The 24867-nt window shown below is 34.0% G+C and overlaps 1 protein-coding gene across 1 annotated transcript in view; it reads right to left on the bottom strand.

The window, feature by feature from the left end:
- The window catches only part of tmem117 (transmembrane protein 117), a 65865-nt gene that overhangs the window by 35495 nt on the left and 5503 nt on the right, over positions 1–24867 (bottom strand). The window contains exon 3 of the mRNA XM_016494736.1: positions 2731–2863. Coding sequence (XP_016350222.1) covers positions 2731–2863 — 133 coding nt within the window. The remainder of the gene's footprint in view (positions 1–2730; positions 2864–24867) is intronic.

Below are 24867 nucleotides of genomic sequence, written 5' to 3'. Positions count from 1 at the left end.
CTCACATTTACATTTAGTCATTTAGCAGACGCTTTTATCCAAAGCGACTTACAAATGAGGACAATGTATATATATATATATATTATACACACACATATACAAACACACACACACTTTTTCTAATAAAAAAAGAAGATAAATAGATTTCCACAGGTTTTCCAAGTAAGTTCAACTCATTACTTTTTACAGTGCAGAAAACAGCTGCCTATGTAGGTAGTAGACAGCAAGGCAGCTCACTAGGTTTTGGAAGAGAGAGCATCTGTTTAGACATTTAGTGTCTGTTCTGTGAAGTTTGGCAGATTTAGCACTCTGCTCATGAAAACCCAGATTATTCAGTTTTGGATGAAATCTTTTATGATCTGGTTAGAAGATATTGCTAAAAGTTGCTCGAAGACATTTCAAGTCACTTCAACATCAGTCATTATTACAGCAGCGATGGAAAGGTCTGAGAATATTGCCCATCTGCACTCTTCATATCTTTGTTCATCAAAGTTGTGATGATTTAATAAAACAACAAAGGTTTCTCGCACTCACAAATGTATCAAACTAGTCTTTGATCAGTCCAACCTGCGCTCACAAACATTCGTTCTGATGGTGTTTTATGGCCAGGAACAATCGGCAGGACTGCCATGCTCACCGCTGACCGCGTTTAACCTTGAGAAGACGTATGGCGACACGATCGCTCAACATTCAATCTCACTGAAAAATGGTGCAGCCATCCTCCAAACAGTGGAGTTTAATGTGAAAGCATCGGCTGTGTGCAGAGCTCAACATTAGATGGCGAATCGAACCGTAAGTGAGGCATCCATCTTATCGTGGAAAATTGAAGCGGCGCCATGTTTTCAAACAGCCCACGGTTGACAGTCTGCACATGAGCTGATCTGAGATCATACGTCCTCAGATAATGTAAAGCAGATTCTCGGGTCAGTGCTTAAACGCACTTAAAGCTTATAGGATTCATGCACGGCTGGTCAAATCAATCCCTCAGGAGAGAATAGAGAGCCATTCTTGTGCAGAATTGCAGTGCAATGACATTTTTGAGTAAAATCATACAAAAATGATAAATATCTCTCTGTTGCATTTCTGCACGGAACAACAAACAGAACAATCAATGTAGTCTGATTCACTAATGATTCTTTAAGCTGGTTCTTTTTGATGAATCTATTTCAAAAGTCCCTACAGTTATGTAGCCTGTTTTACAAACGAATACATCTCATGAGCTGGTTCGTTTAACTGAATCACTCAAAAAGAGTCATAAATCAGACTCAAACACACTCAAAAGATTTGAATCCCTGAGTCATCTGTTTAAATCAATCAGCAGTACTGGATACTACTAAACCATACAATGACAATAAATAAACATCTTTCTGCTGCATTTCTGCACGCGACAACAAACATGACGAACGATCAATGCTGTCTGATTCAGTAATGATTCTTTTAACTGGTTCGTTTTAATGAATCTTTTGAAAGTCTTGAACTCTATGGTTAACATGTTGTCTGAATTACGAACACACACATCTCATGAGCTGGTTTGTTTAACTGAATCGCTCAAAAAGCATCATGAATCAAATTCAAACACACTCAAAATATTTGAATCACTGAATCATCTGTTTTAAATCAATCAGTGGTTCTGGACTCATTTGATAAACCATACAATGACAATAAATAAAACAATTTCTGTTGCATTTCTGCACACGACAACAAACATAAAGAACAATCAATGTAGTCTGATTCAGTAATGGTCCTTTTAGCTGGTTCTTTTTAATGAATCTCTAAAAATTCTCAAACTCTATGGTTAATATGTAGTCTGATTCATACAAAAAAATACATCTCATGAGCTGGTTCGTTTAACTGAATCACTCAAAAAGAGTCATAAATCAGATTCAAACACACTCAAAAGATTTGAATCCCTGAGTCATCTGTTTAAATCAATCAGCAGTACTGGATACTACTAAACCATACAATGACAATAAATAAACATCTTTCTGCTGCATTTCTGCACGCGACAACAAACATGACGAACGATCAATGCTGTCTGATTCAGTAATGATTCTTTTAGCTGGTTCTTTATTATGAATCATTCAAAAATACTCACAAATCAATCTTGAACTCTATGGTTATTATGTAGTCTGATTTACGAACAAATGCATCTCATGAGCTGGTTTGATCGAAAAGAATCATAAATCAGACGCATTCAAAAGATTTGAATCCCTGAGTCATCCATTCGAATCAATCAGTTTACTGAACCATACAACTGCATTAAATGATCTTCTTTCTGTTGCATTTCTGCACACAACAAACATACAGAACGATCAGTGTAGTCTGATTCAGTAAAGATTCTTTTAGTTGGTTCTTTTGAATGAATCACCCCAAAAAAAAAAACCTCACAAATCAGTTGTTATGTAAGATGAATTATGAACAAATACATCTCATGAGTTGGTTCGTTCAACTGAATCACTCAAAAAGCATCATGATTCAGCCCCAAACACACTCAAAGATTTGAACCACCAGTCATCCATTTGAATCAATCAGCGGTTCTGGACTCATTTACTATCATCTAATAGTTACGACCAATTACTGGGACTTTCTAAAAAGAATTAAAGAATCATTAATGGAATTAAAGAGCCAGAAATTGTTGAACTCCTTACAAGGGCCATCCCCAATCAGAAAAGCTGGGCGGAGGGAATGAAGGAACAATTTTTTTCTACTTAAAGACAAGATATCTCTTACCCCATCCGTCCGCTCATGAGCAGAATGAGGTTATAGATGTGAGAGAAGATGAAGAGCGAGAGAATCGTGCTGAAAAACATGGTCATCCAAGAGCCGTGGTCCTCACGAAACATCTTCAGACGCAGGAGACGACCTGAGATGGCAAAGAGAAACCACATTTAACATTTAAACCAATAAGAGTAGTGCATGTGTCGCGATGCTTGACACATAAGATCATGATGATGTGTATGCGATGAGACACTTATACCACTACATTTTAATATACTTATACATTATTATGTTTTTGAATGAGCTTTTATTTCTATAATTTCAGTTTTTATTTTTAGAAATTGCTATGCACTTTTTGAATTTTTATTAGTTTTTGTTCTTTTAAAATATTACTATTTAAGCTTAATTTATTTTTAATTTAGTTAAGTTTTTTTAAGTTAGTGCTTCAACCATGGCAACATTTCTTTCTTTCTTTTTTAATTATATTTTTATAAACTTCAACACATTACAACACAAAAACAATCACACATTGCCCAAAACATTGTTAAGGCAGGACAAATGCATACTTTATAACAACAGCATCATGTAATGACAACACAAAATAAATAAATATACACTGAAAATAATGATACTAAATTTTTTAAGGTAAGTGGTTGCAAACAATTTATTTTAGCTACATTAAAAAAATGTTGAAAGTTAGTCAACTAAATCTGTTTATTTAAATGTAGCTAAAATACATTGATTGCAACCACTTAGCTTAAACATTTTTAGTAAATTCAATGAATCAGGGCTGCACGATAAAGGTTAAACTAATAATCAAGATTATTTTGCCCAAAAATTCTAATCTAATTCTAATTATTAATCACTATGATTGAATATCTTATAGAATTATTGCACTTTCACAACAAATTAAGAAAACATCAACCAGGGTTAAAATTTTAATTAAAATGATTAAAAAATATTTTTGTTTAAAATAAAATAAATATTTATTTATTCAATCAAAAAACAGTTCTCATTTTAATTCTGTTTGACTTGATGCACTAAAAGCTGGAATAAATAAATAAATACACAACACTGACTTTTCCTCTCAAAAAGCTAAAACAGTGAAATACCTCATATTAACTAGACGAATTCACAAATTATGTTAATGTTTTTTCTATTAAAACAACAAAAACGTGCATGTATTCATACAACACAGTCGAGATTCATGTTTGGATATGTTGCAATAAATAAAAACAATGAACCTACAGAAAATAGAAGAATACAGAGAAAGAAGGGCCAACTGAAATCTAATTTTCATTACGTTTTTCATCAAATATTTATATATTATGTTAGCTTCATGCCTTTTACCAAAAACGTTTCTGATAGTTTTAGTTAACAACAGTAACCCCGCGGAAACACATGTTCTGTTCGTATCGGCACGACCTTCACTGATCCAGACGTGATAATTAGCACCTGGAAAGCTCCATACAACTAATCATCTCTGCAACCTGTAATTTCTGCTGATTGAACCGTCTGTCCACACGTCGAGCGCCAGGTTTTGCCTCACAGACCCAATGAACCTTTTGTATTTTCTTCAACAGCAATCGATCCTCAGAACTGCTGTTTTGGTTTCATGAAGAGGCCTACATCATTACAGCGGCGTTATTCATGACCTGAGAGGAAATTTCCATTATTTTCCTTCACCTGAAGGATCAAATGACAGTAGGGAACATCTTTCTTTGTCTCTGGCTCTCTTTCAGAGCGCGAGATTGATTCAGATGTCGGGGAAGCCGCACTGAATGCTTAATCGCGCCCTTCAGCGTCTGTCACAGAGGTGATCTCGGTCCTGCGAGTGGAGAGGAAGGTTTCACGGCTTTCCAGTGTCTGTTTAAAGTGATTAAAGACGACTAAAGTTAAGGACGGTGTCAGTAGCACTTACACGGACCGAGTCTGATCATTACACACGCGTGGAGCATTTTAACTACGCTAAAGGCCTTCCTTCACTCTAAAAAATGCTGGGTTAAATATAACCCAGCGCTGGCTTAAAAAGGGACAAACCCAGCTATTGGGTTGTTTTGAACCCAACCGCTGGGTCAAAACAACCCAATAGCTGGGTCAAAACAACCCAACCGCTGGGTCAAAACAACCCAATAGCTGGGTCAAAACAACCCAACCGCTGGGTCAAAACAACCCAATAGCTGGGTCAAAACAACCCAACCGCTGGGTCAAAACAACCCAATAGCTAGGTTTGTCCCTTTTTAACCCAGCACTGGGTTATATTTAACCCAGCATTTTTTAGAGTGTTTCTGAAACCTATAGTCAGCTGCCTTGGTGTGTACACCCTACATAGGGAGCATCTTAACTAAGATTTGGAGCACACTACATAGGCAGCAACTCAGTGGAGATTTGATTCTTACTCAGTATATCTGTTTTGTTTTCCAGCACAAATATCTAAGCGTTCATAAATCAGGATACATTTACTGGAGAAGCACAATTACATCAGATATTTTTCTCAAAATTAAATCAATTTGGGATTAAAACAAGAAACATATCTGCCAATGGGATCAGAAAAATAAAACAGTTTTTCCATTGTATTAATGTTATTTTTTTCTGACCCAACTGAAAGAGATTTTTTCTTGTTTAAAAGTATAAACTCACTTAATGTTTCTTAGTATTTATGTCATGTTCCTCAATGAAATATCAGAATATTCTTTAAGTATTTTTTAATCAATATATATTTTGAAGGAAACAAATTACTATAACATAAAAGATCAAAATTAAGTGATTTTTTTAAAGGACTAATATCTCCAAATGGGGTCAGAAAAACTCAAATTAAATTTATTTTTCTGACTCCACTGGAAGTAAACACCAACTACATTTTTCTCAGTATTTATGTCTTGCATTCCAGTAAAACATCTAAACATACTTAAATCAGATTTACTTGAGAAGCAAAATTGCATAAGGTAAAAATTTGTGTTTTTTTAAATGAAGTAACTTTATGCTTAAATCAAGAACAAATATCTGCAAATGGGGTCAAAAAAATTAACTCGTTAAACATTATTTATTTATTCATTAGTATTTTTGTCTTGTTTTTCATTAAAATATTTAAACATCCTTAAATCAAGATACATTTATTTGAGAGGCAAAATTACTTAAGATATAAACTCTTGTTTTCTAAACAATAATAATAATATTTCTCAGTATTTATGTCTTGCATTCCAGTAAAACATCTAAACATACTTAAATCAGATTTACTTGAGAAGCAAAATTGCATAAGGTAAAAATTTGTGTTTTTTTAAATGAAGTAACTTTATGCTTAAATCAAGAACAAATATCTGCAAATGGGGTCAAAAAAATTAACTCGTTAAACATTATTTATTTATTCATTAGTATTTTTGTCTTGTTTTTCATTAAAATATTTAAACATCAGATACATTAGATACATTTATTTGAGAGGCAAAATTACTTAAGATATAAACTCTTGTTTTCTAAACAATAATAATAATAATAATAATAATAATAATAAAAATGTTTTCCCATTGAATAAAGTTTATTTTTCCATCCCCATTGACAGACATTTGTTCTTGTCTTAAGCAAAAACTTACTTGTTTTATGAAAAAATGCATCAAAAATAAGACTTAATATCTTACATTTCCAGAACATGTATCTTGATTTAAGAATGTTCAGATATTTGTACAGAAAAAACAACAAAAACAATAATTAATTTTGCAGCATTATATACAGTATAAGCATATTGAGGTGATAACAACACAATACTCTAATAAACATAAAAAGATACACAAATAATAAACGTTTATTACTGAAATCCATCATCTTATTGCAATGCATTCTGGGATGATCTTCTTTGCAATTTCAATACATGCCTTTTGTTTTTCTTCCCTGTGAAAGTTACAGTATGTTTCGTAATACAATGAACCGGATGAGATCAAGGACATTTTGATTCCTTAACCATTCACGACCCATAATCTTCACATCTGCGTTCCCATTTCTGCGCTCTCCATCAGAAATGAAATTTGCCCTTTTGGATGCTTCAATCGTTTCAGGAAAGATTCAGTTCGTTCAGTTATCAGTGAATCATCAAGAAAACTCTCTCAAAGTGAATTATTTATTCGCAAAGCTTTCTGAAAGTTGCATCACGTCTCGGCCAGACAGAAAAATCTCATTTGGAGTCAGTAAAAAAGTAGTTCTGCTAAATGAAAATATCCAAGTCTCTCTCTCTCACACACACACACACACACACACACACACTGAGAGACAGAAAGTTTTAGCACCTCACAGTTTGTTTTTCTAGCATTAGTGTGTTTGTTTAGCAGCTGACGGTTCATTTTTCAGCCTCTTTACAGCTTGTGAGCTTCTTTCCCAGATACTGACATTCTCCTGTCAGCGATCCGGCGCCAAGCGATTCATCTCTCCATTAGATCCGCGCTCTGGGCCACAGACCGGCCAACCTGAATCAGCAGTAATATATTACGCATATTGTGGCAAAGAGAGGAAGCGTCCTGCTCATTAGAGCTGAACATTTCCATCTGTCCCGCTAACCCTGTCAAACTCACTTTAACTAACAGCGGCCCCAAGAACAAGTCGCCGTAATTATTCCTTTAGCAGCTTCCTCTAATTACCAATGAACGTTACCATAGTAATTCCTGGATGAGACAGCCTTGGCATTTACATTAGCATGCACACATGCATACATTCAATGCATGGCGTATTTTTATCTTGTTTTCCAGCACATCTAAACACTGCAATACGCTGCACAAAAAAAAAATGCTGTCAGTCGGGATTGAAAAACTACATGACATTCTGCATGCAACCTGCCAATAAATGCCAGAAAGTATGCAAATAAATGGAAAACTGCCAAAAAAAAAATATTTGTAATGAGTATTGTTGTGTTGTTTTTTATTAAAATATCTAAATATTCAAGACAAGACAAATTTCCTTGAGAAGCAACACTGCATAAGATCCCAACTAGTTTTTAATATAAACACATTACAAAAAAACAAAAAAGAAATCAGTGCCAGTGCAGTAAGACAAAATACTCTCATTTTAAAATCTTATTGCTGCTTCTCAAGTAAATTTATCTAGTTTTTTTAGACATTTTTACTGGAAAACATATAGAAACAAACAAATTAAAAACTCATTACGGAGCAATTTGCATATGCAATGGAAAAAAATTATACAAATCGCAATTCAGTGCAGTTACTCAAAAAGCATCAGTCAGGTTCTCAATGCTGCAATTAACAAAGGCAAGTAAATATTTATTTTAAAAAAACTGTGTTTTTCAGGCTGAATTAACTGCAGAATGCTGGAAGAAATGCATGTAAATTACAGAATAAGTTAGTGTTCATACATGGTGTGTAGAATGTACTATGTAGTATGTAGTATGCAGTATGTAGTGTTTGCAGTATGCACAGCATGTAGATTGCAGAATAGGTGTTCATAAATGGTGTGTAGAATGTACTATGTAGTATGTAGTGTGCAGTATGCAGTGTGTACAGCATGTAGACTGCAGAATAAGTATTCATAAATGGTGTGAAGAATGTAACATACATTGCATATGTAGTGTGCAGTATGTAGTGTATGCAGTTTGTACAGCATGTAGACTGCAGAATAAGTGTTCATAAATGGTGTATAGAATGTACAATGTAGTGTGCAGTATGTAGTGTATGCAGTGTGTACAGCATGTAGACTGCAGAATAAGTGTTCTTAAATGGTGTGTAGAATGTACTATGTACTAGGTAATGTGCAGTATGCAGTGTGTACAGCATGCACACTACAGAATAAGTGTTCATAAATGGTATGAAGAATGTAGCACATACAGTAATATGTAGTGTGCAGTATGTAGTGTATGTAGTGTGTACAGCATGCAGACTGCAGAATAAGTGTTCATAAATGGTGTGAAGAATGTACTATGTAGTATGTAGTGTGCAGTATGTAGTTTGTACAGCATGTAGACTGCAGAATAAGTGTTCATAAATGGTGTGTAGAATGTACCATGTACTATGTAATGTGCAGTATGCAGTGTATACAGCATGTAGTCTGCAGAATAAGTGTTCATAAATTTACATTTACATTTACATATAGTCATTTAGCAGACGCTTTTATCCAAAGCGACTTACAAATGAGGACAATGGAAGCAATCAAAATCAACAAAAGAGCAATGATATGCAAGTGCTATAACAAGTCTCAGTTAGTTTAACTCAGTAATTACAATTATTACAACACCATGTGACAAGTACCATTTGGTAATTTTCTTGTGTAGATTTTCAACACAATATTGTAAGTGTCCTCTTTTTTTCTTCAATATTTCATTGACAATAACTGATTGTCAAGGTATATATTAATTTGGTTCATGGGTTGCGATATTTTTATGATTTGAATATATTCAAATTTGAAGTTAACCTGATCAAGGAAATAATGTGACTGAAATTATGAAAATCAACAGTCAAAATGGTGAAACTGTCTCTTTTTTTAACATTTGAAATAACTAGAATGCTGGTTCTCTTATCTTTTCAGGGTATATTTAATATTAACACAGATTGGAGTTTTGCATAACATCTACTAAAATCACCTAAATTAATTTTAAGGCAGAATAATGATTAAAAAACTAATTTCTTGACTGTGCTGAGAACATCACAATGATATCTGCAAAAATATGATTCTTAAAATTCTTTTAAAACAATCACTGTACATACATGTCCATAACATAGATTACAATTTCACCAAGAAAAATATAATTCCCTTGTAATACCAAAAGGGTGTTTAATATTTAAGCTTGCCAACTACCGTACACTTATGAAAAACATTATAGGCTATAAACTGAAACCAAGCCATTTTGATGTGAAATGCACCCCCAATTATAAAATGACCCATATAGTTGTCAGAATTGCCAATTAGTTATCAAATTGTTGTGTCGTGATATTTATATGGTGCTAAATGTTGTGAACAATGTAGTAAGTAGCATGCAGTATGTAGTGTATGCAAGACAATATAGTTATACATTAATTTATTGACAAATAATGGCAAAAAAATGCATTCTTCTTCAAATACTAGAAGAAAAATCCTCTTTTTCCACTTTAAAATATTGCAATGATTTAAAGTGCATTCATAAAGAACTAACTGTACAAACACTTTTATCACAGCAGCATCAGCTGTCATCGAGGAAATGGAGATGGACTTGAGATTTCTCTGAAGATATGAGCTGCGATATGAGCACAAACCCAGAGAGACGTTTGAAATGCGTCCAACCCGTCACGGCGAACAGTCAGATAAACACTTCTGCTTTATAGAGACGTTCAGCGCAAGGCCTCACAGATGCTTCTGAACGCCTTCATTTGCAATGAGACGCTTAGACTGAAATGGGGATGATGTACGCTGGATGAAACGGCCTTTTCTGATTTTCTGAAGGTAATGTCTACATATCCGTGCCAATCAGAAACGCAGCATGACGGGTCACATCACAGACATTAACCGAGTTCAGACAGATTCTCCAACATCGGCGTCGTGATCAACCTCTGAAACAACATATTAACCATGCGAAACCCCCGCGAGGATCCATCAGCATCAAACTCACACCTAATTTGGCCCATGTTCTCAGCTCAACCCTTCTGCTTAACCTCTTTAGCCTGTTAACTAACCGTCTGTCTCCATGGAAACCATTACGTTGAGTGATAAAACTGCTGTAAAGTGCTGACAAGATCTCGCAAACTGGGACGAACGGGCGAGATGATTTATGACACACTTCTTATTTTATTCCCTGACATAAGGAAAATGTGTCCTTTAGAGAAGCGTTTTATGATAATTATTTATGAGCTCATATTCTGTACGCTAATTTAAAGTGGTGTGTGTACTATGCAGTATGCAGTACGTAGTGTGTGTGTGGAGTGTGTTTTCTTTAGTGTACTGAGTGTAATCTGCAGTGTGTAGTGTACAGCATGCAGAATGCAGAATAAGTTGGTGTCCATAAGAAGAATGAAGTATGTAGTGACGTATGTAGAATGAAGTATGTAGAGTGCAGTTTGTCGAACATAATGTTAGTGTGTATGTAATGTGTTTTCTATAGTTTATAGAGTGTAATCTAGTGTACAACATGTAGATTGTACTGTAAGTGGGTGTTCATAAATGGTGTGTAGAATGAAGTATGTAGTGTGCAATAAGTTTTATAATGCATGCATTATGTAGTGTTTTCTATAGAGTATCAAGTGTAATCTGCAGTGCGTAGTGTGCAGCATGTAGACTGCAGAATTTGTTAGTGTTAGTAATAAATTAGTGTTCACAAATGGTGTGTAGAATGAAGTATGTAATATGCAGTATGTAGAATATAATGTAGTGTGTAGTGTACATCATGTAGATTGTAAAATATGTTCGCATTAATAAATGGTGTGAAGAATAAAGTATGTAGTGTGCAGTATGTAGTGTGGCGTGTTTTCTATCGTGTACAGTGTAATCTGCAGTGTGTAGTGTACAGCATGTAGATTAAGATGTTCATGTTCATAAATTATGTGTAGTATGTAATGTGCACTATGTAGTATAGAATGTAGTGTACAGTATGTAGTGTGATTTCTATAGTCTATAGAGTGTAATGTGCAATGTGTATTGTAAAGCGTGGAGATTGCAGAATATGTTAGTATTCCTAAATAGTGTGTAGAATGAAGTATGTAGCATGTAGTGTGCAGCATGCAGAATATAATGCAGTGAGCAATATGCAGTATAGATCATTTTCTAGTGTATAGAGTCTGATGTGCAGTTCGTAGTGTACAGAATGTAGATCGCAGAATAACTCTGTACTCATAAATTGTGTAGAAAATATGTAATATGTAGTGTGTTTTGATTATAATGTGCAATGTGTAGTGTATGTAGTGCATGTAGATTGCGGAATATGTTAGAGTTCAGAAAAAAAGTGTGTAGAATGAAGTATGTAGTATGTAGAATATGATGTATTGTGTGTATTGTGCAGTATGTAGAATATAGTGTGGAGTATTTCATGTGTTTTCTATAGAATATAGAATGTAGATTTTAAAACATGTTAGTTTGTGTATTGTGCGGTATGTAGCGTGTGTGTAGTGTTTTCTATAGTGTGTAGAGCATAATGTAGTATACAGCATGTAGATTACAGAATCAGTTAAGAGTTAATAAATGCTGTGTAGATGTATGTAGTATTTAGCGTGCAGTATGTAGTGTATGTAGTGTGTACAGCAGAATGTAGATTGCAGAATAAGTTTGCGTTAATAAATGTGTGTAGAATAATGTATGTAGTGTGTAGAATACAATGTAGCGTGTAGTGTGCATGTGCAGTCTTTAGTGTGTAGTATGCACCGGGATAAAACCAGGCTTCCCTTTCATGGGAACTTCGAACTGCGTGGGTCACGACGAGGCGTTCCCCATAGCGACCCCTAGAGGACGCAGTGTCTCGTTCCCTACTCAGGGAACCATGGTTACATAAGTAACCTGAGACGTTCTATTGATGTGAGACTCTGTGTGTATGTGTATGTGTGTGTGTGTGTGTGTGTGTGTCCCTCACTGTCTATCAGCATGTATTCCACTTCAGCTTCTCACAGCACAATATCAGAGACAATAACAGATGATTACTGACAACCTCGCACACTACTGAGGGAGGTTTCTCAGGTCATAATGACACACACTAACAAACAATCATTCTGAAACTCAATACAACTACAGACAAGAGTTCCAGGACTAAACGTGGACAATTTGCACACTGGCTGTGTTCTCAATAGCTCACTACCATATACTCTGTACATGTATTCTGTACACAGTATTTTCTGTAAGTATGGAACACCTAAATGAGACACTACATTTGCAAAAAAGCTGTAAACAAAAGTGCAGTATGCATCTTTTTGATGTATTATTTGATCAGACTGACAGATTTGTGGGAAACTGTACGATTTTAGGCCCAGAATGAGACGTCTATTAAAGAATCATGACAAAAGCCAAACTAGTATTGATCGTAATTACGTTCACTGTACATTGAGTTAATCTGCATTTAGTCAGTTGAGGTTGATAAAGAAAGGAAATAAAAGTCTGACTGCTTTCGGCGGTTTATGAGGTGATGAGTTTGTGCAACCGAATCATTCTCTGCTGCGCTATGACAATAATAAAACACAGATCAAATATCAATCAAACACCTGATGTGCATCTTCTGCTCTTCATTTCTCTGCACAAGTGCAGTGGTTCATTATAACAGCGTGTTTTCAGAGCTGATGCCGATACTCATGAACTGGGAGTTTAATGTACGTTTGGGAACGCAACACTTTATTCACATCAGTGTTATTTCATTGAGATACTATTATAGGTTTTATTAATATTTTGAATTAGTTTTTAAAATATATTTTTTCCATTTCCATTTTAGTAAAGTTTTAATAATTTTGCTGTGTTTTTTTATTTGTATTGTTTTTGTAATATCTATACAGTTTAATTAATTGTAATAATCATTCATTATAATTTTGAAGTAAACAGAATTAGGGCTGCAAAACGATTAGTCGCGATTAATCGGTTCAAAATAAAAGTTTATGTTTACATACTATATGTGTCACGTTGCACACACACGAGGGACGAGGAGACGCTGGAGAATACTTTACCAAGACTTTATTTGCACCAAGGGAGACGAACACAGGAAGACGTTCACACGAAGACATTCACAGCGGACAGAGAACTAGGGACTGGGAACACTTTAAATACACACAGGAGGAGGGGATGACGAGACACACCTGGGATCAATGAACCATCATGGGGAACACCTGTGACAAATTAAACATGGGAAAGGAACACCTGGGGAGCAAGACACAGACAAAACACACACCTGGGATCCATGAACCATCATGGGGAACACCTGGGACAAATTAAACATGGGAAAGGAACACCTGGGGAGCAAGACACAGACAAAACATGGAACAGAGTCTGACAATATGTGTGTACTGAGTGTGTATATTTATTATGTATATATAAATACACACACATACATATATATACAGTATATTAAGGAAAAATATGTTAGATTTATATGTAAAATATTTCTAATTATACATATTATAAATTATATACAAGTGTTTACATACAATACATACAAATATTTGTTTAAATATATACACATATATGTGTGTGTATTAGTCAAAATCTGTCAGTAGGTTAGCTGTGTATAGGTACAGTGTTTATGTGAAGCATCCGTATAGTCTGTATTTTTTTAACTTATGTATAGGTAAACATTTATATATATATATAGTATATTTATAATCAAAATCAGTCAGTAGGTTAGTTGTGTATAGGTTTTTACTGCTTTACTGTATAGGTTTTTACTGTTTTACTTCATTGTTGTATGCCTGTATTTATGTAACACCGTGGTCCTGTGAGGCACGACATTTCGTTCCACTGTATGTCCCCACATGCAGCAGAATGACAATAAAGCTCAACTTGAACTTGAACTTGACTTATTTTGAATTGATTAATCGCGACTAATCGTTTTGCAGCCTTAAAAAGAATCAAAATAAAACAAATATTTTATGCTTACCTGCATGTCATGAGACCATTATTGACGTTGTTAAATTATTGAAATATTAAAGGCAGGGTAGGGAATTTTGAAGAGGTTAGCAATAGCAGGGTAGCTTTGAAAGCATAAGATCCCCCCCTCCCTGCAAATCACTCTCTCAAAGTCTCCTCCAAAACACATGACCACACACAGGCAGAGCAGAGGCTAACCAGCGGTACGATGAGAGATGAATGCAGCGCTGTCAGATTACCTCATGTCTCATTCACCGCTGAGAAAACAACAGTGCAAAGTGCATAATATTACAATAATAACGCCTCCATTCTCACTTGCTCTGCAATAGCGTAATGCATGTATCATGTTTGTGTGAACAGGGAGCACTGAAGTATGCAAATACATACGTTGACAGGCAGGTAGGACAGCCTATAGTAGCCCTTGGATCGAGGAATATATTTGGACAGATATTTTATGGTCCTACACCTTCCACAGATGATACAAATACAAATGAATACATTTAAACCACTGCTATCAGTATGTGAACCAGCAAAAAATTTTTTTGAAACAAATCATCTACCCTGCCTTTAACTGAAAATTTCAGGGGTTCTTCAAGTAAGTATTTTATTGACAAAATAACAAAATACAAAATACACTACAAAAACTTGATTCTCTTACTCTTGTTAAGTTTAAATGCACTAATGAGGCACAATCTAATTAAATATGCACTAATTTGCACGCATTTCCAGACAATAAATCTGAACATTGGAAAAAGCTTGGTTCAAAATTTTCTTTCATTTTGTTGATATATTAGAGTTAAAGGTATTTAAAGAGGGGATTTTTGATAGCTATTTTCATCACTCTATAAATCAGAAAATACTGTCAACAGCCAGAAAAAAATTAATTTTCATCATGTTTTTTAGGAATGAAATGTTGTATAAATCAGTGTGAATGATTTTTGTCTTGGTTTCCATAATTCTTCAATCAAAATTCATCTATTTTAGAGTCAAAAGGACTTAATATATTAAGTCTTGTTTTCTGGGGAAAAAATATCAAAATAAGTGAATTTTTGCTTAAAACAAGAACAAATATCTGCCAATGGGGTGAGAAAAATAAATTTACTTCAAAGGGAAAACTAGATTATTTTTCTGAACTTTTCAGAAAACAGGGATGATCTTGATATTTTAGTCATTTTGCATCCCAAGTACATGTCTCTTGATTTATGAATGCTTACATGTTTGTACTGGAAAACAAGACAAAAATACTGAGGAAGAACATTATTTTTTGCAGTGTAACGAAATATATATATCACTAGAATAGCCTCATAATCTCTCAAAAGTAGGACCTTCCCAGCAGCACTTGAGGCATCAGAGCACATGAGTCTTGTGTCCTGATAGATGCCACCCTCTGGTGGATGCCGTCACACACTGCTGGAGCAGCACAGGTTCAGTCTGAGAAACACCTCTGATGTTATAAAACAGACACACACTCACACAAACACACACACTTTGACTGATGATACGGTGTATTTTCTGAGCAGACGTTTCGGTCTGTCAATACAATTCCTCTGTACGTCAATCACCCTGAACAGCAAGCTGGAAAACACCAACACAGCTAGATCTACACCACACCAGCACATGACAGCAGTGCTAGTGAAGCGACTCAGAAACTGTAGTTCTCAAAGCATTTCAACTAGTGCAACTACATACAAGCTGCTCTGAAAAGGTAGTTTGTGACACTATAAGCTCCTAACAATGATACTGAGGATATATATCACTTCAGTACCTATCAAATGATATAATGCAAAAAACAGTTAGGTTGACAGTATTAAACCTGAACAACAGATTTACATTAAAAGCATCTAATTAAGGCAAGACCGCACAGGTGAACAGGGTTAAAAAAATGAACTAACTATATAACCATACTTCTCTAGCTGATTTAGAACTGTAAACCTTTCTTGTATTAATATTTTTTTAAATGGCTAAGTTTAAATGCACTAATGAGGCACAATCTAACTAAATATGCACTAATTTGCACGCATTTCCAGAAAATAAATCTGAACATTGGAAAAAGCCTGGTTCAAAATTTTCTTTCATTTTGTTGATATATTAGAGTTAAAGGTTTTTACAGAGAGGATTTTTGATATCTATTTTCATCATTCTATAAATCAGAAAATACCGTCAACAGCCAGAAAAAAATAATTTTCACTATGATTTTTAGGAATGAAATGTTGTATAAATCAGTGTGAACATCAGATTTATGAACAAACCCCTCAGTAAAAACCTTCAGAATATAGAGAGGAATAAAACTGTAAGTTTTGGTGTATGTAAGTGCTGCTGAAGTGGAGAAACAAACTCATTTTGAGTCTTTAAAAATATGTGTTGTAATTTAAATCTACAGACACAAATAGATGACGTGCAATAATAAAACCAGTGTGAATCATATGAACAAACCCTTCAGTAAAAAGCTTCAGAATATAGATATGAATAAAATTGCTAAGTTTGGTGTATGTAAGTGCTGCTGAAGTGGAGAAAAAACTCTTTAAAGACAGACGCAAATAGATAAAATGTCATAAAATAAAAACTTAGATATGTATTTTGGATGTTTTCTTTCCACTAGTCTGAAAAGCCCAAACTAGTCAAAAACTCAAAATTGACCAGTGCATGAGAACACAAAGTTTTTGCCTGTAGTGTCTTGCCTTTATTAAACTACAAACATCCTAATTTATACAACAGTCAAAAACACAGTAACGAACAACAGCGTTTAACTATTTTGTTACCAAGATGACATAAAATACAGCACAGGTACTTGATGAATCAAGTAATATTTAACTGAATCATTTCAACAAACTGATACATTGGAACTGATGTTTTAGTGACTTGAAGCTGTAGTTCAGTTAGTTAATGCACAACAGATTTTCTACATCACTGAGCAATCACATCTTTTATCTAATATCTTAATTGCATTTTATACAAATATTCCTTAGATAAAGTTCATACACTTACTGGCTCATATTTAATCTAACTTAGGGCTCATATGTAAATTGTATGCGAGGTTCAGTAGTGAAGTTTATTCATTTGGACGTGTTCAGCGAATTGCATTTTAATTTGAATTTGGCAAACTGTAGACATGCTGATGCTGTAGTTTAAGAAGTTACTTTTTACTTTTTAATGCAGTGATTTTATCCATCAGCATCACAGTTGCAGAGCGAGTAAGGACTGTTTGACTAAAACATCAGTCTTGGAAAACTCCAGTCATTTCACTCCGATTATAGGGGCAGTTAATGGTTAAGGTTAAGATTATGAAGAATTAACTAAAGGTAAAACTATTACAATTGTTTTCATTATTTGTTGTTCAGTAATTGAAATAAAACTGAAATAACATTAAATAAAATACAAATATTAGATGGCAAACTTACAAAAAAAATTTAAACAAAAATTAGAAATTTTGCCCTGGCAGATAACTGAAATAAAATGTTTAAGTTGTAGTACAAAAAACAAATACTAAAACTACAACAAAAAAATATTAAAGCTAAATATAAATATTTAAAAATACAAAAGCACATGACAAAATTTAAAAAGAAAAAGAAAACTGCAAATATAAAGTTAAAGGCTAATTCAAAATATTAATAAATACTATAATAGTACATAATAAATAAATACATACTAATAAAATAACATGGCTCCAGGATACACATTTTTTTACTGGTGTTGGAAAAACATTCACAGACCTGCTGCTCAGATGTTTCAATAATCTCACATGCGTCTCCTCTAGAGTTTCAGAAGAGATCTCAACAGTGTCTCAAAATCTGCTCAAGACACCAAAGTCTGCAATCAAAAGTCAGAGATCTCAATATGAACTCAAGCAGTTCTCATCAAACGCTCTGAGCTGCTCCACATTCATTTCATAGCTCTAGACTCTCACTGGATGACGCCTAGTGACTCATTTGGGCCTTTTTATTTCTTCTGAGGTGAAAATTGTTTCCTCCGAGAGTTTTTACAGCCGTCTTGAGTCTTTAAGCACCTCAACTTTTATTCTGCACGTCTATCTACGTCTGTGTCCAGATTGGCATTCACTATCGCAGTGTGAGGAAACTGCAGCGCTGCGGATCGAGTCCAGCTAGAGAAACCAGGCATAAACACAAGAGACCTGCAGCTCTGCACCAGTTAACAGGAAAAATAATGAATGCGGCGCTTCCTCATTTACAGCAGCAGATTAGCAGGCCAAAGGTGGCCGGTTCACGCTCTAGAAGATGAGTTTTAAGGTTAAAGCGTGCTCTAATAGGGCCTCGAAACGATACGGATATAAATACAGCCGACACAAAGCCAGATTCGGCCGGTTGTGCTGTAATTTAGGGCTGGTGAAGATGATTCTTTGCATCTGTGCAACATTCATTATAACGTGTGCTAAAAACAGTGTCGGGAGGCCCTCGGGGGCCCGCGGCCCCGCTGGGTGAATGTAGGCCGCCTCAGTGCTGCTCTTAACTAACTACCTCAGCCGGGTCTCGGTAGAATCAAACCGGGACAAAACTCATTCATCACAGGCGATTTGCGCGCGGGTTCAGCGGCTGCACAAAGCCCGGCTGGGTCTCTAGAGGCGGTTTCCATGGAAACAGCGGTCACATCGATTAATCAGGACTGATGCGCGTTTCATTGTCTGCGCGGGTGCGAGACTCGACTGGAGACGCATACAGGTGCTTCTGATTCTCTCAGTCCTGTCATGCATGGAAAAGTCTGGAATAATTAGGGGTTTTTGATGATTTGGAAAGATGTTTCTTCTGCTCACCAAGGCTGCATTTATTTGATAAAAAATACAGGAATTTTTTTTTTATATTATTAAAATGTAAAATGTGTTTTCTGTGTGAATGTATGTTAAACTGTAATTTATTTCTGTGATGCGCAGCTGAATTTTCAGCATCAATCATACTAATATGCTGAGTTGCTGCTCAAGAAACATTTCTGATTATTATCAATGTTGAAAACTGTTGTGCTGCCCAATATTTTTGTGGAAACTGTGAAACATTTTATTTTTCAGGATTCACAGATGAATAGAAAGTTCAAAAGAACAGCATTTATTTGAAACAGAAATCGTTTGTAACTTTATGAATGTCTTTACTGTTGCTTTTGAACAATTTAACATGTCCTTGCTGAACAAAAGTATCAAATCGTACTTACCCCAAACGGTTGAAAGGTAGTGTTGCATGATTTCCACAAAAACATTTCAACATTGCTAATAATCAGAAATGTTTCTTGAGCAGCAAATCAGCATATTAGACTGATTTCTGAAGATCATGTGACACTGAAGACTGCAGTAATGATGCTGAAAATTCAGCTGCGCATCACAGAAATAAATTACAGTTTAACGGATATTCACATAGAAATTTAAAAAAAATCATTTTAAATTGTAATAATATTTCACATTTTTACTGTATTTTTAATCAAATAAATCCAGCCTGGGTGAGCAGAAGAGACTTCTTTCAAAAACACAAAAAAATATATATTCCGAACCTTTGATCGGTAGTTTATGCAAATACTACCACAATCACAATCAATGCAGAGAATATCTCTCTAAAATGTCACTTATAAAGTCCTTGAAGACACATGTGCAGCCGAGCCTTCATCAGCAGGTCAGATTCCTGCACTATGTTTCACATATTTGCTTTTCATGATGAATGAAGGTCATTAATATCCAAAGCTCAAGAGACATTTTCCCAATTCTTCTTCTTAAATCGCCTCAAATATGTATTTGTGCACTTGAGTCACCCTTCTAATAGTGTAAATGTGATCAAGAGCTTCAAATGCTACAGGATCTTCTGGTGTTTTGGTGATTTTTAGTAGATGAATAAGACTGTAGTAGTTCATGTACAAACTACAGACAAACTACTGTTTCAGCAAACTTTCAGGGTTTTGATCACAAAGTGTGGTTATGCATCTTTCTGACACTTGCTGTTATATTTTGACATTCACAGAAGTGTAAGAACAAACACTTTTGGGGTTGGTGTTTTACATAAAGTTACTGTGCAGTTTCTTTAGACACTAAGATCACATGCAAGATCAATATGCAGATCTAAACCAGACCTTCACTGATTTCAGAGCATCAGATCTGTTCACTGACTCAATGCTACCATCTACTGATGTCTACAAACACCTGAGCATCGTCCTCTCAAATGAGATTCGGTTTGCTATATAGTGCAGGTTTATATAAAGAGGTTAATTTGATGTCTATGCTGGTTAAAGCCTCATGGAACAATTTATCACACACTGTCAACAAGCATCAAGTTCATTTGATTCAGTTTTGATTCTGAATCATTGTTCATTGTCAATTTGGGGTTGTAAAATTTTTCAATGTTTCTAAAATAAATGTCTCCTGCACTTAATACTGTGAAATATTATCGCAATTTAGTTTTAAATTTGAATATATTTTAATATTATATTTTAATTGAATATTTTAATTATTTCAATTTAATATATTTTAATTCCATTGCTCTAGTGTTTACTTGAAATATAAATATTTTGTAACATTATAAATATCTTTACTGTCAATTTTGATCAATTTAATGCATATCAGGGTCACTGTAGTTAAACTAAAACCATAACAAAACATGAAATAAAATAAAATACAGACTATAAATCAAATAAAAAATATTAAAAGTAACTATTTCAACTAGTTGCCAATGCAACATTTCTGATTTTCATTTACTTTAATTTGATGTACTTCAAAAAATAATTAAAAACAAAGCAACTACGAAAAATATTATTAATATTATATGTATTTATTATGTACGTATTTAAAATGAAAATGAAAACAAATATAAAAATAAGAACTAATTCAAACTATTAATAAAAAATTATACTAAAAGAACACTGATACATACCTCCTGAATAAAAGTATTAATTTAACAAACTAAAAATAAAAATCTTTAAAAAATCTGAACAATGTACTTGTTAAAAATAATCATGTTTTTCATTAAATGAATAGAATAATTAATTATATTTCATAATTATATGCACTAATATACAAACACACTGTGCAAATATATATGCAGGTAAATTAGATTTGATTTCAGTTATATGTGTTTGTTTTATTTTAGTTGTAGTTAAAGTTTTAGTAATTTTGTTGTGTTATTTTCATTTTATTAGTTCTAAAATATGTCTATATGTAGTTTTTATCAAGTTTGAGTTATTTTAACTACTTCAACTTAAAAAAAAAAACATGAGAACTTTTGCTTGGAAACTTTTTTTTTACATTTATTTTATTTCAGTTAACATTTTATTCTATTTCAAGGAAAAATGTTTTATTTTAGTTAACGATAATAACCCTGATGCTAACATGAATTTAAAAAGTAAACGAGGTCTAAAATGCACAAAAACTCAGGCCTTCTGACAGCCATTGTTTATCTAACGTCTGGATGTTTATTATTAATGACATTCATGTTCAGACTGAGCATGAGATGCATCATTTATCACACAGGAGCACACACACAGGTTATAAAGCACACTCGTGCTGTAATACTCCATGACAGGATCCAGATGCGTTTCCTCCAGCTGGAAGCAGAGAGCCGACAGAAGCTCTGACCCAACAGAACCCGTCAGCATCACAGATCCACAGAGAATCAGAAGATCCAGAGCATCTGACAGACCAAACTACTGACCACAAACCAGATCAACACACCTGCATCAGCAGAACACGGACCAGACCACATACACTCAACCTGCGCTGACGTAGTAGCATTAAGGTCACACCCAGAACGATTACTACCAAAAAAAACTATATTAGCATTTGAAACAATAACGATAACTATAATAACTATATTAGCATTCACACCAAGAACAATAACTATATTAGCGTTCACACAAAAATGATAACTGTATAAGCGTTCACACAAAACTGATAACTTCATTATTATTCACACCAATAGCGATAACTATATTAGCGTTCACACCAAAAATGATAACTATATTAGCAGTCACACTAATACCAAAAACTATGTTAGTGTTTACACCAATAACGATAATTATAACGATAAATATATTAGCGTTTACACAAAAATGATAACTTTATTAACACTGACACCAATAACAAAGAATATATGTGTTCGCACCAATAACAAAAATTATATTAGCGTTCACAACAATAACGATAACTATAACAATGACTATATTATTGTTCACACATATAACGATAACTAAATTAGCGTTCACACCAATAACGATAACTATATTAGCGTTCACACCAATAACGATAACTATATTAGCGATCACACCAATAACGATAACTATATTAGCGTTCACACCAATAACGATAACTATATTAGCGATCACACCAATAACGATAACTATATTAGCGTTCACACCAATAACGATAACTATATTAGCAATCACACCAATAACGATAACTTTATTAGCGTTTACATCAAAAATAACTACTATATTAGCATTCACACTAATATCAAAAATTAAATTAGTGTTCACACCAATAACGATAACTATATTAGCGTTTACACCAAAAATGATAACTTTATTAGCATTCACACCAATAACAAAAATTATATTAGCGTTCACACCAATAACGATAACTATAACAATGACTATATTAGCGTTCACACCAATAACAATAACTATATTAGCGCTCACAACAAAAACAAAAAATATATTCGCGTTCACACCGATAACGATAACTATATTAGCGATCACAACAATAACGATAACTATATTAGCGTTCACAACAAAAACTAAAAATATATTCGCGTTCACACCAATAACGATAACTATATTAGCGATCACACCAATAACGATAACTATATTAGTGTTCACACCAATAACGAAAACTATATTAGCGTTCACACCAATAACGATAACTATATTACCGATCACACCAATAACGATAACTATATTAGCGTTCACACCAATAACGATAACTATACTAACATTCACACCAATAACGATAACTATATTAACATTCACACCAATAACGATAACTATGTTAACATTCACACCAATAACGATAACTATATTATCCTTCACACCAATAACGATAACTATATTAGCGTTCACAACAAAAAGAAAAAATATATTCGCGTTCACACCAATAAGGATAACTATATTAGCGTTTACGTCACAAATAACTACTATATTAGCGTTCACACTAATATCAAAAATTATATTAGTGTTCACACCAATAACGATAACTATATTAGCGTTTACACCAAAAATTATAACTTTATTAGCATTCAGACCAGTGGTGGACGAAGTACACAAATCAAGTACTTGAGTAAAAGTACAGATACTTATAATAAAATATTACTCCAGTAAAAGTAAAAGTACTCATCGTTAACGTTACGGCAGCGGGGAATATGAACGTGCATGAGTTATTTTATTTAGCCTGTGTTATTTTAATGTTTCGTTTTTTTTTAAACTAAAATAGAGACACTTACGTTGTTCTGTCTGGCAGATTTAGTTCACAAACAACTGACAGTTTTGACCTAAATATGATTTTCAGTTACAATAATTAATCCTAAAATTCGATATTAGTAACTTACTTTTAGCAGCATCAGTCGCTCGCGCTCTCACAAGATCTCCCGGTTCTTACTTGTCTTGTGAATTTAGTTCACTGGAGACTCGCACTAAACAGTTCATTTGAATCAGTGAGTTGTCGACTCGAGAACAACTGCAATCGGTTCATTCTAATTCGTCAGTGAATTGTTGGGTGCGATTTGCGAACCGATTTAAAAGTTTAATTGAAAAGAATCAGTTCGTTCTTGAATCAGATACCGCTTCTGCGGAATCAGTGAGTTGTCGACTCGAGAACAGCTGCAATCAGATCATTCTAATTAGTGAATGAATCGTTTGGTGCGATTTGCGAACCGATTTAAAAGGTTCATTGAAAAGAATCAGTTCGTTCTCCGTGTCGGAGCACGTGATATATTATAAGAAGTAACGATATGTTTCATGAAATGTAGTGAAGTAAAAAGTACGATCTTATGCTTTGGAATGTAGTGAAGTAAAAGTTACTAAAAATAAAACGACTCCAGTAAAGTACAGATACTTGAAAATGTACTTAAGTACAGTAACGAAGTAAAGCTACTCCGTTACTGTCCACCACTGATTCACACCAATAACAAAAATTATATTAGCGTTCACACCAATAACAATAACTATAACAATGACTATATTAGTGTTCACACCAATAACGATAACTATATTAGCAATCTCACTAATAACGATAACAGAATATATGTGTTCGCACCAATAACAATAACTATATTAGCGTTCACAACAATAACGATAACTATATTAGCGTTCACACCAATAACAATAACTATATTAGCGCTCACAACAAAAACAAAAAATATATTCGCGTTCACACCGATAACGATAACTATATTAGCGATCACAACAATAACGATAACTATATTAGCGTTCACAACAAAAACTAAAAATATATTCGCGTTCACACCAATAACGATAACTATATTAACATTCACACCAATAACGATAACTATAGTAACATTCACACCAATAACAATAACTATATTAGCGATCACAACGATAACGATAACTATATTTCACGTTCACACCAATAACAATAACTATATTAGCGCTCACAACAAAAACTAAAATTATATTTGCGTTCACACCAATAATGATAACTATATTACC

This window comes from Sinocyclocheilus anshuiensis, unplaced genomic scaffold, assembly GCF_001515605.1.
Source record: "Sinocyclocheilus anshuiensis isolate Anshui unplaced genomic scaffold, SAMN03320099.WGS_v1.1 scaffold923, whole genome shotgun sequence".
Classification (NCBI taxonomy): Eukaryota; Metazoa; Chordata; class Actinopteri; order Cypriniformes; family Cyprinidae; genus Sinocyclocheilus; species Sinocyclocheilus anshuiensis.
This window is presented reverse-complemented; position numbering and strand designations above follow the sequence as displayed.